General features: G+C 38.0%; 1 protein-coding gene across 1 annotated transcript in view; it reads right to left on the bottom strand.

Annotated features, from left to right (window-relative positions):
- Ctf4 (Chromosome transmission fidelity 4) overlaps positions 1-17,949 on the bottom strand; it is a 454,523-nt gene that overhangs the window by 312,988 nt on the left and 123,586 nt on the right. Inside the window, exon 7 of the mRNA XM_090376337.1 lies at positions 4,625-4,717. Coding sequence (XP_090232463.1) covers positions 4,625-4,717 — 93 coding nt within the window. The remainder of the gene's footprint in view (positions 1-4,624; positions 4,718-17,949) is intronic.

Below are 17,949 nucleotides of genomic sequence, written 5' to 3'. Positions count from 1 at the left end.
TTTTCCTGTGATAAACTTGCAACAGTATCTGGCACCTTTTGAAAAAAAAATTAGTTAAAATTGTTTGCTTAGAAGCACGCTGGTTTTCTTTTTGCGGTCAAATTTTTGTGTGCATCTTCTTCGTTTTTATCATTTTTGTCATCTTCTTCTTCACACTGCAAAAAAATATCATCCACTGATAATTATTCTCTATGAGATTCATGTACTTCTGTGATATCTGCTGGTTCCAGTTCTTCAAATCCCTCTCCACTAATCATTTTGCCAATTCTTACAATCTTAACTTCCTTAGGCATTTCGACCGTGGCTGTCTTTAGTGCAGCTTTGTGGTCACAGCTTTTTCCACAGTGCGTTCATTGTTGAGTTCTTAACTTCACCTCACGCAAATTCAATATTTTTTACAGCATCAAGAATGTTAAAATTCCAGAAATAATCTCGAATTGAAAGACTGCCTATTCCATCAGTAGCTTCTACCAATTGTAAAAAAAGATCTTCGTAGGTAATAAAGCTTAAAGGAAGCTATAACACCTTGGTTCATCAGCTGAATTAATGAACTTGTATTCGCTGAAAGAAATGTAACTTTCACATTTGGGTGCAGATCAGACAAATGTCCTGTATGAATGGGCGCATTGTCAAGAATGAGCAAAATTTCGAATGCTATGGTCTTCTTCATGCAACATCTTTTTGTTTTTACGCAAAAGCAATTTAAAAACCAATCCTCAAAGAATTTAGCTGTCATTCTGTTTTTTTTTTTTTTTTGCTTGATTTCTAATGAACTGGTAAGGAGCTTTTTGATATTCCTTTAAAAACAAGAGGATTTTCTGAAGCATAAATTAGCAGCGGGTTACACTTAAAGTCCCTCTGCATTGCCACATACCAAAAATGTTAACCTATCTTTGGGGAGGTTTTCTCTTCTACTGAAATGAATGTTCGGCTTGGCATACGATTCCAAAAATAAGCCAGTCTCACGAGCATTAAACACTTGACCTGATAGATAGCCTTCAGTCGTAATAACATACTTGAAAGTTTTTGGATACAAAAAGGCAGCTATCGTATCTGCACTGGCTGCTTCACCCATTTATTTTAGATTGTGAGGACTGAGGTTTTTTTTTTTAATTTTCAAACCAACCCTTACTGACCTGAAAGATGCCTGCACTAGATGGACTGGCTTCTTCTTCTTGTAAGTGATTAAAAATTTGCAGAGCTTTGGTGGAAATAATATCTGAACTAAGAAACATTCTCTTTTGATTAAGATCTTCTATCCAGAAAAAGTAATTTTTCAGTTTTCTTTATTAATGGATTTCTCACTTTTGTAGTGTGTTTTGCAGCCAATGATATGGAACAGATAACTGAACTTTTAATTTTCTCAGCATTTTCCCTAATTCGTCGAATGCTAGATTAATTTATGCTGTATTTCTTGGCCAATGTCACAACCTTTTTCCCATTTTCTAACTCCTTAACGATTTTTCCTCTAAATTTAAAATTTTTTTTGTTGTAGCTTTCTTCATTTTAGGCACTAATTAAACACACACTTTATATAGACAAGAAATATTAAATCAGCAAAAGCAATGCTTACCGATTAAAACACTTTACATTGTGTGAACCAGAAAAAGATTCTGTCTGAACAGCTAACATAGGATAACTGATGATGAGGATTCCGGAATGAGGAAATTGTTTCAAAAATAACCGGACAAACATACCACCATTTATTGCTATGTTTGGTTATAAGAATCAGTTTTGAACGCTTTTGTGATATTTTTCTAAAGCACATTTCTGGAGGTCACGACCATAAAACGATAAAAACAATTTGCACTTTCCAGTTTATTGAGCCTTTCTGTTAGTGCATCTAATTATAAACGGATAGTAAACTCAATCTTATTGCATTTGTAATAATACCAACAGCTGGAATTCTGAGGGATTCTACGTTATTATGATGAAATGTATTTCTCCTTCAATCATGTAAAAAAAATAAATAAATTTTCTAAATCTGCTGTTGATTCCTATTTTTGAAGCTTTGCAAACAAAAATCACGCAAGTAGTGAAACTCGGCGGTGTGCAATCTAAAATCTTGGTAGTAAATACCTGACTGTGCAATAAAAAACCATGCAAATCGAGAGATGACCGTACATTAAAAGTTCTATATTTGCTTCATTTCCTAAGAAGGGAGATAAATTTTCTGAAATGTTCAACATGGAGAGTGACCAAAAAGTGTTTGACTGGATGGTTAAGGGATCTTGTTTTATCTGATAACATCTGTGACCAGTAACATTCTTTGCAAATGACAGGCTAATAGTCAGTGTAAGGAACCTGACAACGTTAAAGAGAGCAAGTTGATGGTGTTGAGTGGCAAGGTCAGCACTTTCACCTCCCAGAATGGCTGGGGATCCAGCAAAAAACTGATTGGACATACTGCAGGAGTATAGATGGGAATGACTGTATTTCAGGATAGGATAAGAAGAGTAGAAATTCTTCCTTACGGCAGAGACGGCACTGAGAGTCTGTATAAATTATGGCAAGTAAGATAGTAAGCTCAATAACCTTATTAAGTGCTAACTTAATGGTGTATAATTCAGCAGTGAAGATGCTGCAACCTAATGGTAGTGAGGCTGTTACCATAAGTGAAGGAAAAACTGCTGCAGCACCTACCATACTGGCAGTTTTTGATCCATCAGTACAGATTTTACAGGCTTGGTAGTTCAGGGTAGTGCGTGCTGAGTGTGCCTGATATTGCAGGGAGGTATGATATTCTTTCCTCACTAGAGAAAATGTATGTTCCACACTACAGAAAATGTATATCGTAAGAGGCAGAAGCATCTAAGGTGGAATGGGTGAAGTTGTTTTAAAAAATAACTTAAATCGATATTCCACCTCTGAACAAGCTCTTTAATCCCGAGTGAAACAGGTCTATTTTCATTGGTTTACTCTCAATAAAAGAAATCCCACCAAGTATTATAAAGATACAGTCAGTCCTCGTATAACACACTAATACGATCAGTCCTCGTATAACACACTAATATGATACGTGCTTACACTAATACGATCATACACGATTTATAAATAGGGGAACGATATCTTACGGCTTATGCACGATTCGCCTTTGTGTTTACAAGAAATGGCAGTCGAATGCAGAATCACCCCAACCGAACGCAACATTATAGAAATGAAGAGAAGATTCTGAAATAATGTATTTATATTTTTTATATTAGTGAAGGGGAAACACATTTCACCATAATAACGTAAAAACCCACACAATTCCAGCTATCGGTATAATCGCAAATGCAATTAGATCGAGTTTACTACACATTTATAACAGATTCTGCTAACAAAAACACAACTGGAAATTGTTTTTATTGTTTTATGGTAGTAACCCCCAGAAATCTGCTTTAGTAAAATGTGAGCTGGTGAGGTGTTAATATTGTGTCTCTGCCTTTACAGTGTTGTTTATTCAGTTGCTAAACGCATGCAGCTTTGTTTATGTGTATCAAGTGTACCTCCTCATTTTGTAATTGTGCTTTATTCCCTAAAAATGAATAAAATGCTTAAAAGGTGTCAAAAGGAAGTGTCCTGGTGAAGACACTACAGATTCAGAGAGAAAAAGAAAAGCAATATCGATAGACAGAGGCAGACTGGGTCAAAAATTCTTACCCAGGAAAATTTGTAGTGGCTCATACTAGCGTTTATGGCCAAAATCACACTGGCCTCCATCATCTTCTGGCCTCCGGCCCACCGGGGTTTCCCCCGATAAGGATTATAGCCAGACCGCCTCTGTTGATAGACAAAAAAATATGAAATTGTGAAACATTTTGAGTGAAATGAAAGACCATGTGATATTGCACGTGCTACTGGCCTAAATGGAGCCATTCCAAGAATTAGAAAGAATGCAGAGAAAATAAAAACAACTTTCACAGCAGGAACAACTCAAAGTGTAACAAAATCCATTAGACCAAGACACAAAGAATTGGAAGAGATGAAACAGCTGTCATCTGTTTGGATAGAAAATCAAACAAAGAACAAGTTTGCTTACGATAGAAGCAAAAGCATTAGCAATATTTGATTACATCATAGTCGTAATAAAATACTTACATATTTTATTACGATTATTTATCGTGTTTGGTAATATTTTGGTTACAAATGTGTGTTCAATCTTGGGTGGTCGGCACTTAACCCTATTTTTCCCATAGGGCCTGTTATTTATATTGCATGATTTTGCACTGCACAAGGGTTTCTAGGAACACAACTATCATGCTATATGAGGACTCACTGTATTTTAAAATTTAAGCCAAAGGAAATATAATGTTTACATTTTTGTGTTGCTAAGAAGTTTGGCATCACATTATTACAATGTTTTGCTGTAGAATATGGGTAGTTATAAGAATAACACAGGTTGGATGAGCATTACTCTTCATATTCCTGAAATCCGTCCCGCCAATCCTTGTAGATACTGGTTGCAAAATCAGTAAATACTATTTACTGGTTTTGCAACCAATAAATGGTATTTACTGGTCATCTAAAATGCTATTTATATGACTAAGGGGACTACAAAGTTGTCAAAATAATTTTGGAAAACAATATATACATAAAGCTAATCCTAGAATTTCTTTATATTCTAAATCATTCCTCTTCCTACCTGAGTAATTGAGTCATCTATAAAATTCATATTACATTCCCATGAGTCTCTGGAGTAAAGTTTCACTTCTTTGCCCACTGGAATAGCCAAATACTATTTAAAAAAAAAGAAAAAAAAAAAAAAAAAAAGAGAAAATAAATACTGCATTCATATCATATATATAATGAAACAAAAAATAAATCTGAGTAACAATTAGGTAGAGAAAGATATTAACAGCAGCCATAATCAAATTTTCTTTTTTATTCATACCTTCCATAAAAAGAAGTGGATCAATCAACCATGCTTCCCACAATCTAAAAAACCAAATGGGCCAAAATCTTTAATATCATATTTCCTCCTTCCAATAATGGCAGTGGTGGTCCAAGATAGTAGTAGAGGCATGTGATGCAAGAGAATGAGCTTATGTAGCATCAGCCAAAAAAAAAAAAAAAATTTCACACATCCATTCCCTGTAAATGTTTGCCCAGTTCCTCCTTGAATTTTTTTAAGCTATCAACAAGAGATGGAAGTTTGTTCCAGCAATCAACTACCCACTGACTAAAGGCAAATTTCCACACACATCTATTCTACAACTGTCTTTCCTCAATTTGAATTTATGTCCCCTCAGGTTTGAAATCTTGGCAAGTGGAAGGATCCCATCAGAATTCAGCATACTCAACCCATTCAAGGCCTTATACACAAGCAGATCACCTCGCATGTGCCTAGTCTCCAGCCGCAGCAATTTGCCGAACTTAAGCGTTTCTTGGTAAGAGAACTCCTTCGTTCCCCTCACCAATCTTGTTGCCCTTCTCTGTACTCACTCAAGCAACTCTATATTCTTTCTAAAATGAGATGATATCAAAATTATTTTTTGCATCCAGTTCCTTTGTAACCACAACATAGTAGCTAATCAAATTTGTCAGACTAGACTTTCCCTAAACAAACCCATGCTGTTTCTCAATTATTACTGCAGTCTTGTCCTCCCAGGCAATCCTGCAATGCTTCTTTAACCAGTGACTCCATTATTTTCCCCAGAACAGAAGTTACAGACTAGTTAGTTTAACTAGTCTGTAACTATATTGTAGAGCAATATGGCCTTAGTTGCTAATGCTCCTAAATAATAACATAACAATAACAATTTCTCAGTAGAATTGCTCATAATACTCATCAGATTCATTAGGCCTATAACACATACCTACTGTCATTTTTCCTTTCCCAGTGCTTATGTAACAACAAACAGACTCACCATTGCATTGTCCACCAACATCAATTGGATGCACTTCCTTAGATTTTATGTGTTTATTAACTAACAGCATAACCCCTTCTCACTTCCTCTCTTGTCTATCCTTTCTATACACACTGTACTCCCTGAATTCCAATTCTGCACTGCTTATATCTGTGTGACACCACGTCTCTGATATCCCAACAATATCTGCCTTTGATGTCTTGACTAGCACTTCCAGCTCATCAAATTTATTAACTATCCTCCTAGCATTGGTGTACATGCAAGTATACATGCACCTGTTTCTACTCTTAGTTACCCTAACACAGCCCATGTATTTATTTGTTCCACTATGACTCCCAGCAGTCCTGAAAAATCTCCATTGTCTTGCTTTCCAGGCAGCTGCTCATTCTAATAGTGCAAGAATCACTTTTGTCTCTACCAGCAGCCACTGTTAAACTTTTAGTCTGTGTATCTTCCCCCAAGCTAGCAGTTTTCCGACCCACCTAACACTGCCTCGATAGCATCAGCAAATATTTTTGCACCCTTTCTATTTAAGAGTAGCCCATCCTAAAGAAACAGTCTCTCCTGTCAACAAGCACAGACCAGGCTGAAAAAAATTCTACCCCTCGAGCCTTGCACAATCTCTCCATGGCCGAATTGATCGACAAGGCTTTCATCATATACTCCCTCCTATTGCATCTCGCCAAAATTGCAGACACTTTCACATTTAACCAACTCGGGCTTTTTTTCAACACTGACCTGTACTTGTTGAGTAAATCTTCAGATCTCTTACTCTTAATGTCATTAGTTCCAACGTGTACAACAATATCACCTTTTGTGCCCTTAAAATATGACATCTGCTCTACAATGTCATCAACTTTTGCCCCCTGGCAGACATACCCTGGTCCTCTTCCACTTATCCTTTTTGCATAGTATATTCCTCGTCTCCCTGACAATAGAGTGACCAACAATAACTAGTTCCTTTGAGACCAGTGCATTCTGCCTTGGAGATTGCTTGTGTTGCCTGATGCAAAGGAGTGAACTCTGCCGTTGAGCTGGGCAGATGAGAGCTTGATGGACCACCTATATTAATTTCTTCGAGGGCATTTACCCTACACCTCAAGCTCTCATAGACACCCATCAGAATACTGAGTTGGTGTTTAATTACTTGACACTCTAGACACCTAGCACACACACAAAGGCATCCTCCTTGGCTAGATCATGTCCTGTTTTAGAAAAGCCGGCAAACAATTCATACTTCGCACATTTTTTGAGACTGTGATGCGTTGGAGAATCGCAGCCTTCGTTTCTCCCCCGAGTCACAGCACTCTCGCTAGTCTGTGAACTTTGCTTCACAGCTCTAGTCTGGGTCATGATTTCCATTTAAATACAATTTAATTAACAATGAAATTTAATAAGATTAATAATATTTTTGATTATGGGCAAGTAGGTGTCAATGTTTTATTATGGGTGATTTCAATTTGCCTCTAATTGATTGGAGAAAATGGGGAGGAAACTCGACATGGGGAACAAAATTTTTAAATCAACTAGAGCCGACCGGGTTAGCCGGGTGGGTAAAGTGCCTGCCTAGCAACCCAAAGGTCGCGGGTTCGAATCCCGCCTCGGGCTTGGATCAGAGTAGAAAAAGCAAAAACCTTGGGAGGTGCAAAATGGCCACAGAAGCCAATGCGCCAACAACTAACAAAAAAAAAAAATCAACTAGATGACTGTTATTTGTATCAACATGTCAGGGAAAGTACTACTAGAGAAAAGAATATCCTAGACCTCATCATCACACCCATCATAGACACCCATCAGAATACTGAGTTGAACCATGAATCAGATGACATAACAGGGCTGACAGTAGAGGAACCAGTAGCAGGAAGTGATCACGGAGTTCTACGGTGGATGATGATGAGAGAGGTAGCAGCAGTAAAAGGCAAAGATATGGGTTTTAATTTCAGAAAAGGAAATTACAATGCCTTAAGGTGCTACAGGGCCTCTTAACTGAGTAGATATCTTGCAGAGAATGAACACATTTGAACTGTGTTATGCTTTTAAAACATTAATCACAGATGCCTTGAATGCATACATACCATTAAAAAAATACTCCAAGAGGAGGGTTCCAAGTTGAATGAATAGTGAAGTTGCGACATTACTTGAGCAGAAAAAGGTGGCATGGAAAGGTTACCGAGCAATAAAAAGGACTGAAACCTATAACAGCTACAAGGTGAACTGTAATAGAGCCACAGAAAAGGTTCAACGGGCAAAGGCAGTTTATGAGAAATCACTAGCAAACAGAGCAAAGAGGGGGGATAAGGAATTCTTCACATATATAAATGCCAAGAAGAGCAAGACAAACCAGATCGGACCATTACGAAAGGGAAAGGCAATATTATTAAATACACCAGCTGCCATTGCAGATGAACTCAACAGTTATTTTGCATCGATATTTACAAATGAAAAACCTTCTGTGGCAATGGGAAATTGTAGGAGCGAAGTTGAAAAATATGTAATTAATGATACTGATATTTTTCAAGATTATTTAATGAAAAAAACTTTCAAGCCTACAGGCCAGTAAAGCTCCTGGAGTTGATGGAATATACCCCATAACCTTAAGATAGGCAGCAAGTGAGTGCATTGAACCATTGAGGCTAATTATGCGAGCATCACTAGACTCTGGGAGATTCCCTTGGATTGGAAAAGTGCCAATGTATCTCCCATACATAAGGGTGGCTCTAAAAAGGAAGTGGGAAATTATTGACCTGTCAGTCTAACTTCAGTGGTAGGGAAAATCATGGAGGCAATGATCAAGGGTGGAATTCAGGATCATTTGGATCGAATTGAAATTCTCAAGGATACTCAGCATGGTTTTGTAAAGGGAAAATCATGTTTAACAAATCTGGTTCGCTATTTCGAAAGGGTCACTCATGAGCTGGATTTAGGGAATAATTTCGACATTGTTTATTTAGATTTCAGCAGAGGTTTTGACTCAGTCCCACATGAGCGGTTGCTTTATAAGCTGGAACAGGTTGGAATCACTGGGAAAATCCTTAGATGGATAGCAGGAGGCAGAGGGTTGTGATAAATGGCTATTCTTCAGATTGGGTTGATGTAAGAAGTGGAGTTCCCCAAGGATCAGTATTAGGACCACTGTTGTTTTTAATTTTCATTAACGACATTGATGAAGGGATAGAGAGCATGATGTCTAAATTTGCAGATGATGTTAAAATTGGTAGAGTGGTTAATGATCACTGTCAAGCTGAGCTTCTTCAAGAGAGACCTAGATAGACTTCAGGAATGGTCAGAAAAATGGCAGCTATGCTTTAATCCAACAAAGTGTAAGGTATTACGCCTGGGAAACAGTAATCCCAAAATAACTTATTCACTTGGTGGAGTTCAACTAAACCCAGTACTGGAGGAAAGGGACTTGGGTGTTACGATACGGTCAGACATGAAATTCTCTGAGCATTGTAAACAGGTTGCAAGGAAGGCCCATGGTGTCCTATCGATGATCTATCAAACTTTTGCAAGTAGAGATAGGGACGTGATAATCCCATTATATAAGGCTTTTGTTAGACCACACTTGGAATACTGTGTTCAAGTATGGAGACCGCACCTAAAGAAAGATATCGAGCTTCTTGAAAGGGTGCAAAGACAGGTCACTCTCCTGGTGAGATCGGCAGAAGGGTGTCCTTATGAAGAAAGACTTCGAATATGTGGGTTGCAGAGTTCGGAAACTAGCCACCTTAGAGGAGATTTGATTAAGGTGTTTAAGGCTCTGAGAGGCATCAGTAAAATGAATGAGGATGAAATTTTCAAGATTATAAATGATGCTAGAACTAGGGGATATAAATTCAAGTTACGGGGGGAGATGTTTAGATTGGACTGCAGGAAGTTTTATTTTAGCCAGCGAAATATAAATTACTGGAATAAGTTGCCTACATGGATGGTAGAGGCTGACAGTTTGGGGAAATTCAAAGGTCATCTGGATAGTACCTTCGGGTCAGGGAAGTGCATAGGATGATAGGTTTAATTTCCTTTTTTTTATTAATTATTATTTTTTTTATCATTGTTTTGTTCGGGTTTTTTTTTTTTTTTTTTTTGGCTGGTGCAGCATAAGCCATAGGCTTTCTTGCACCATGCAGCAAATACTAATACTAATTAATTGATAATACTATAATAAGCTAACAGATTGCTAACTGAGTGCTTTGTATTACGCTATCTATTTACTTTATACCTTACGCTATCAGTTCGTGATATATATATATATATATGTTATGCTATTTCATATCGACTACAATATGGCTGCTAGTTCAACAATATTGGCGCCAACACCAGGAGTCGCACCTTCTAAAAATCACTAGTTAAATTCAAAATAAGAAGCTAACGAATGCTACTAAATCTATTTAATATCTCTGTAAAACCCAATGTAGTATGTTAATTAATGAAGAATATGGTAAATACTAAAAATACTTATCCCTTTACAGCAGCCAAAAATCCACCGACTGTTCTCTTCCGCGACTAGAGTGCCCTCCCTTACAGAATACTCCATTCAAGGCTGGCATTCATTATGTTAATGCAGGATATGGGGGCTCTCACAATACTAATCTCTTCACACCCATTGAATGGAGAACAGCAATTAGCAGAATGAATGTCAAAAAATGTCCTGGCCTTGATTGGAATGAAAACACAGTTAATATAAAAGTTTCAGCAAAATTTCCTGATGCAAAATTTTTCACTTACACGTTTCAACAAATATTTTGTTGAGGGCACTTTACCGAAACCCTGGAAGATAGCCCTTCTGAAAATACAGGCAGTTCTCACTTTACGAGATCCCAGCTTTACGAGTTTTTTTTCTAAATATTAAGTATCAACAAAATCAAAAATATCAACATTAATTGCAAAAAATGAATGTAAAACATTCATAAATACTGCATTCCAAACCACGCGTGTAGCTATACAATACAATGTACCCCACTTTACGATATTAATCCGTTACCATCGTATTGCAAAAATATCGTAATGTGAACCCAATACCACATTGTTTTTTGGTAATTCATTCCACAACCTCGGTAGTTCAAATTTTCTCTATATAATGCCCTAAAAGATTGTTTTTATAGAGTTAATTGTATTAGTTACCAATTCAATCATTAAACACACTACACTTTCATAGTTATCATATGCTGTAAGAACCAATTTTGAATGGCTTTGTGATATTTTTCTAAAGCACATTTCTGGAAGTCACGACCATAAAACAAGAAAAACAATTTGCACTGTCCAGTTTATTGGGTTTTCTGTAACTGTAAGCAATTATAAACAGGTAGTAAACTCAATGTTATTCCATTTGTGAAAATACCGATAGCTGGAATGTGTGGGTTTTTATGTTATTATGGTGAAATGTGTTTGCCCTTTACTGAAATCTTCACTCATATAAAAAATAAATAAATTTTCAGAATCTTCACTTCATTCCTTTTTTTTTTTTTTTTTTTAAGCTTCGTAAACTTGTTACTCCACGCAAATAGTGTTAGTTACAATTTGTGCGTTCTGTTAAAAAATGCTTAAGTGCATGCCATTGAAATTTATAAAGAAAAGAGAAGTTTATCTTGGAAATAAACATCACTTGAAGCATTTCTGAAGAAGACGACTCGTTGTGTAACAAACCAACGAGTGTCTAGCCAATAATGAATGATCAACAAATGTGCATTTAGTCAATGATGATGATAAAGAATAAACATTCTTTAACGTTTTTAAGTCATAAATAATATCTCTATTATTATAATTTGCGTGATTTTTGATTTCCTTGAATAAATCAATCATTGTTTAAACAAACTAATTAGCTAACTAATTTCATTGTTGATAACGTAACCCCCATTTTTAACATTATGTCCTTGGGGTTGTCACAGACATTCTCTCAGATATGCCAGACAAGCTGTTCTTGCTACCTGGGAGTCTAAAACACTGAGGGAACTGATATTCGGGTGACACTCAAGTCAAGTGGACCCAATTTCGGAGAAGTCCGGACGGTCTATGACAGCCAAATCCTCTGCTTGCACCTTCACGATGGTGGGACTGTTAGTAATCCTGGGTATAACCTTCATGCACAAGTACATGGTGGGTGAACCAACGTAAGCAGGGGTCGAGGTGTGGCGCCCACACCACATGGAGGAATGCTGCCCCTCTATGTTACCAGGCAGTACTAGGTGGTAGATGACTCTCATCAACCGGTGAAATACCACCACTTTGCTTATTGGAGGCTTGAAGTGGTGGAACCCATGTTTAGTCTCTAGAGCTAAGTTCCGGCCAACCCTTCCCTATCTCTTCCATCATGCAGTATGATTGATGATTTTTGAGGTTATGATGAATGTCGTGGCGAGATCCAATATTCCTTACATTTCGAGGGTACAGCTCTAAAACGGTGTTCGCAGGCCGGCCGCTAGATAGTACACCGGACCAAACCTATTGGTAACTCTCTAGGAGGCTTCCGGATCAGCTAGTGTATAATCTTGCTACCTCTACTCTGCCAGATAGTGACTGGAGGGAGTCCGAGTAGTGTGTATGCGGGGAGCATTGTCGAGGCCACGTTATGTCAAGGATCTGGGTATATTCTTACCACATGTACGCCACATCCAAAAATTTCATTACTTCATACAGCATGTCCCACCCACTTTTTCTTACTATTGAATACACCATGAATTATCAAAATAATACAGCAAGCTTATCTGCGAAAAGATCTAAACCTCCCAAGGACTTCCTAATTCATTTCACAAACATACGTGGTCCCAATTCCAATCTCAACGATGTCCATTTCCACTTGCAGTCTTCCAAACCCCATGTACTTTTTCTGACTGAATCTCAGTTATCAGTTGATTCAACTACTGCTCATCTCAGATGTCCAAATTATTTGCTGTATGATTCCTTTCGCCTCAAAGGTGGTACTTGTGCATATGTCCGTTCTGATATTCCCTGTCAGAGACTTGGCAATTTGGAATCTCCTCTCTTTGATCTTCTCTGGCTTAAAATCTCTCTACCTCATTGTGTAAAATTCATCTGTTGTCTCTACCGTTCTCCCAACTCCACTAATCACTTGGAGCTCTTTGACTTCCTCTCTTTGCAACTTGACTTTCTCCAGTCCAACTTTCCTAACAGTGAGGTAATTTTCCTTGGTGATTTTAACATTCACAACTCCAGCTGGCTTCCGTTTTCTAGTCACACCGACCCAGCAGGTCGAGATGCTGAGGCTTTTGCAATTACTAATGACCTAGCACAGATTGTTCATTTACCTACAAGAATACCAGACAGTCCTAATCATACAGCCAATATGCTTGATCTTTTTCTCACAAACAACCCTTCTAAGTACAAGGTTGAAGTGAGAGGTCCTTTAGGCACTTCAGATCACAACTTGGTGATTGTCTCTTCTCCAATGGAACCTTTATCTCATGGCTATTCCCAACCTCGTATTGTTTGGCATTACAAGAATGCAAAACGGGATGACCTGCGAGACTTCTTTTCTTCTTTTCCTTGGTCTGATTACTGTTTCAAAACTTCTGATGTCAACGTTTTCTCAGATCGTGTCAGTGAAATTATTCTTGAAGGAATGGAATCCTTTATCCCACACTCCACTTTAAAATCTCATCCTTTATCTAAACCTTGGTTTTCCAATAAATGTGCTAAGGCTGTCCAAGAGAAGAATATTGCATATCGTAATTGGCTTGTTTCTAATTCTTCAGTTTCATTTTCTGTCTACACCAAAGCTTGCAACAATTGTAAAGCAGTTATTAATCAGTCCAAACTAGAGTTTGAACAGGCTAAGAGTAGAAAACTTGCTTCTTGCCCTAATGGTAGCCGAGCATTCTGGTCTCTTGCCAAAGCTATTGGCTGCAACTTTTGCCCATCTCTGCTCCCACTTCTGTCCAAACCAGATGGTTCTGTTGTCACTTCAGCCAAGGATAAAGGTGACCTGCTAGCATCCCATCTTCCAGCTCATGTATTAATGATCTTGGTAAAACAACTCCCACCATTCCTAACACGCTCCATTCAATGCCTCCTGTGGTCTTCCATCAAAAGGATATCAGAAGGATTTTGATGAATCTTGATGCTAAGAAAGCTCCAGGTCCTGATGGTATTTCTCCACTTGTTCTCAAAACCTGTGCTCCTGAACTTACTCCTATTATTTGCCGCCTTTTTTCACTTTCTTATTCCAAAGGTGTTTTTCCTTCTGCTTGGAAATTTGCTTATATCCAGCCAGTTCCTAAAAAGGGTGACAAATCCCTCCCATCCAATTATCGTCCCATTGCAATTACTTCTACTCTTTCTAAAGTAATGGAGAAATCAATTAACCGCCAACTCTTAAACTACCTAGAAACCTTCCGTCTGATCAACAAATGCCAGTATGGATTCCGTCAGTGTCGATCCACCGGTGATATTCTGGCTTATGTTACCCATTTATGGACTAATTCAATGGAAAGGTTCGGTGAAACACAAGTAGTTGCTCTTGACATCTCAAAGGCTTTTGATCGTGTTTGGCATAAAGGTCTTCTAAACAAGCTTCCATCTTATGGTTTGCCAACTGTTTTTAGTAATTGGTTATCCAGTTTTCTCTCTGATCGCTCACTGAGGGTGATGGTAGATGGCTCTCTGTCTTCTAACTTCTCCACTAATGCCGGTGTCCCCCAAGGCTCAGTTCTTTCCCCCACTCTTTTTCCTCTTGAATATCAATGACCTTCTTCCATTGACTGGAAATCCCATCCATAGTTTTGCCGATGATAGCACATTGCATTCAACTTTCCATTTTGAGAAACCTTGTCCAGCTCAATCAGCTTCAAGTTCTCGAAAATCTGCTGCCAATTCCTTAAATGCCGATCTTCAGGTAATTCTCCAGTGGGGCAAAGACAACTTAGCAAAAAGGATTCTTCTGCTCCTATGCTTATCTTTAGTGACACTCCGATTTCTAGGCAAAATGATATATCTCTTTTGGGGATTACCCTGTCTTCTAATCTCTCTTGGCACAAGCACATTACAAATATTGCTTCCTCTGCATCTAAAAAACTTGGTTTTCTCTTTCGCTCTCGGCGTTACTTTTCTTCAAAACAGCTGCTCACTCTGTATAAATCGCAAATCCGCCCTGCCATGGAATATTGTTCCCACATCTGGGGTGGTGCCCCCAAAACCTCTCTCAGGCTTCTTGATTCCATTCAGAAGAGGGCAGTTAGGTTAATTAATGATTCATCTCTAACAGAGTCTCTCCACTCGCTTTCTCATAGACGCACTGTTTCTGCTGCATGCCTCTTCTACAGATACTTCCATGGGCACTGTTCTTCTGAATTGGCTTCTATAATTCCCGCTCTCTCTTTCAAAACAGTCCGAACACGTGCCGCCACCAGCCAACATCCATTTACTGTCCAACTTCAAACCCACAGAACCAACTTTTCATCTTCCTCATTTATTCATTCAACTGTCGTTTCCTGGAACAACCTTCCTTCATACGTATTTCCTGAAAATTACAGAAGTTCAAGTCCAATATCAACAAATATCTTCTTTCGTCTTCTCACCCTCCAACCCAAGCACGGTACTAAGTACTATAGGTTCTAATACCTCTTGTGTTTGGGGTTCTCATAAAAAAAAAGTGAGAAATAAATTTACGCTTCACGAGAGCGCACTAGGAACAAATTAACTCGTAAAGTCGAGAACTACCTGTACTTCAAAACCATGGAAACCCGCCATGGACCCACGAGCACATCGACCCATCTCCCTGCTTGCCAACTTTGGAAAGGTTTTTGAACGACTTTTGACTCCTCGCATCGAGGAATTACTTACAGAGCATAATCTATGTTCCCGTGACCAGTATGGATATATTTGACTTGGCCTTGACAAGTCGTATTGCGAACTTAACAGAACATTTTGAGCTTGCAGTATTTGTGGACTTTGAGGGAACTTTCAATTCACTTTGGTGGGAAAGGGCCCTCGAGTCCCTTAGACTTGTGGATTGTGATTGGAATCTGTATCATGTATTAAGGTCCTATTTTATGGACAGATATATCAGAGTGATAGCTCAACACCTAGCTTACACTGCTACAGTTTCCAGAGGATGCCCTCAGGGAGCTGTGCTTGGGCCTCTCCTCTGGAATGCTGTTTAGGAGTGATGGTCATCCAGGAATTTTGACACTATTAAAAGTGCATATTGACGATCTGGTGATCTGCATATCTGGCTGATCTCGTCAGATTTTAGAACAGTGACCCCAATTTTTTTTGGATGATCTTATGGACGGGGCTCTGGTCAACAAACTTCTTAAAGTTTGTTACTAAGACTAAATTTATGATATTCAAAAAGCATTTAGATTACAACAGTTCCCATAAACTACTATTATATGGACTCAAAATATCATATGTATCAGAAATAAAATATATAGGAATTCTACTTGATGAGTGGCTCACCTTTCAGTCACGCATGAACAACTTATCTGGTAAGAACAAGAACTTCACAGCTTCAATAGTTAGGATGATCTCGTGGATATTATCGAGCAATATTTTGTCCGGTAGTACCTTATGCAGGAAGAGTTTGGTGTCGTGAGGTATCAAAAAATAATATACAAGAGAAACTCTAGTAACTACAGAGATCAACGTTTGCTAACAATTTGGAAAGCACTGAGGATGGCTTCTATAAATGCCCTGCAAGTCTTGACAGTGACAATACCGCTTGACCTTTATATTGCATTTAAGAGTATGATTTATATGCATAAGAGCGATCCAATTTTGGAGTAACTAATGATCCTGGAAATACATAAAAGCAGGAGAAAACAAGTCTTCGGGGAAAAGTTATTGAACATATGGCAAGAACATTGGACAGGGAGCACGATTTATACTAGAGGTTGTATTTACAACCAGTAAGTCAACACTTAAATGATTTACCCCAATGATGCAGCTCATTCCTTCTGACAGGTCACAAATTGATAAGGGCAAAACTTTTTCAGCGAGGACTGAAACCGAACCCTTTTTGTGTCTGTGGATATCAGGAAACATGGACTCATGTCTTTCTCAAATGCCCTCTTTACCATCGTGCCAGATTGTAACTTTTTGATGTCTTTCCAAATCTCAATCAGGAGAATGTTAAGTTGTTAATTGAAAATTCTAACCACTATGGGGCCTTCCAAAGATTTTCTTTGACTGTTTTCAGTAGAAGAACAGTTATTAGGGCTTGTATGACATTGGACACAAATGCAGACTCTTGAATGAATTTGCTCCTGTTATTCTATTTCTATTCACGTCCTTGGTTAAATAAGTGACTCTTTACAACAGTGGACTTGTAACTATAAGGACTTATAGGGTTATTGAAACTATGTATATAAAGTGCTTAGCATCATAATACACAGCCATTTCTGAATAAACAGAAAATTTTTAAGGTGGCATCGTTTTAGGTTATATCTCATATTGTGAATGCCTTCACAACGAGTTGCCATGATATTGCACTACTTCGAATAAGTAACGCTTCACCTAAGGAGAAGACTAGTGTTACTTATTCTCAGATAGGTACCACCACCCAGACAGCACTGTTTCAGGGCTATTTGGCCCTTCGTCAGTGAGTGGGTAGGTACCCAAGTGATGCAATGATGGCAAAAACAGTTATGAAGTATAACTCCACAATATGAGAGATGCCTGATGGTGTATGATGTATTTAGACTAAGGCGCATTTAGGGCTAGAGCCTCAAGCTGCGAACAAATTTAGACTATGTATATAAAGTGCTTAGCATCATAATACACAGCCATTTCTGAATAAACAGAAAATTTTTAAGAATTTTAAGAATTCTGAGAATAAGTAACACTAGTCTTCTCCTTAGGTGAAGCGTTACTTATTTCATTCTAATGTTTAAATGATGATCACTTCTAATCGATATCCTAACCCAGTCTACATTTTTCGTCAATTTTCATGGATACTGGATATCTTCTCTCTCTCTCTCTCTCTCTCTCTCTCCCTTCTAAATATCTTTTATGTCATTCAAACATGCAAGCTCTTGACATAGCACTTCCCCATAAACTTGATATAACATCTCACAACTTTCAGTTGGTGCTTTTAGTTATGTTAAAAATTTGAGTTTGATTTGTTGTTCAATTCTTTTAACTGTCA

The sequence above is a fragment of the Mastigoproctus giganteus genome, chromosome 6 (assembly GCF_048544385.1).
Source record: "Mastigoproctus giganteus isolate SK-2022 chromosome 6, ASM4854438v1, whole genome shotgun sequence".
Lineage (NCBI taxonomy): Eukaryota > Metazoa > Arthropoda > Arachnida > Uropygi > Thelyphonidae > Mastigoproctus > Mastigoproctus giganteus.
Note: the sequence above shows the minus strand (reverse complement) of the source record. Positions and strands in the feature narration are given on the sequence as shown.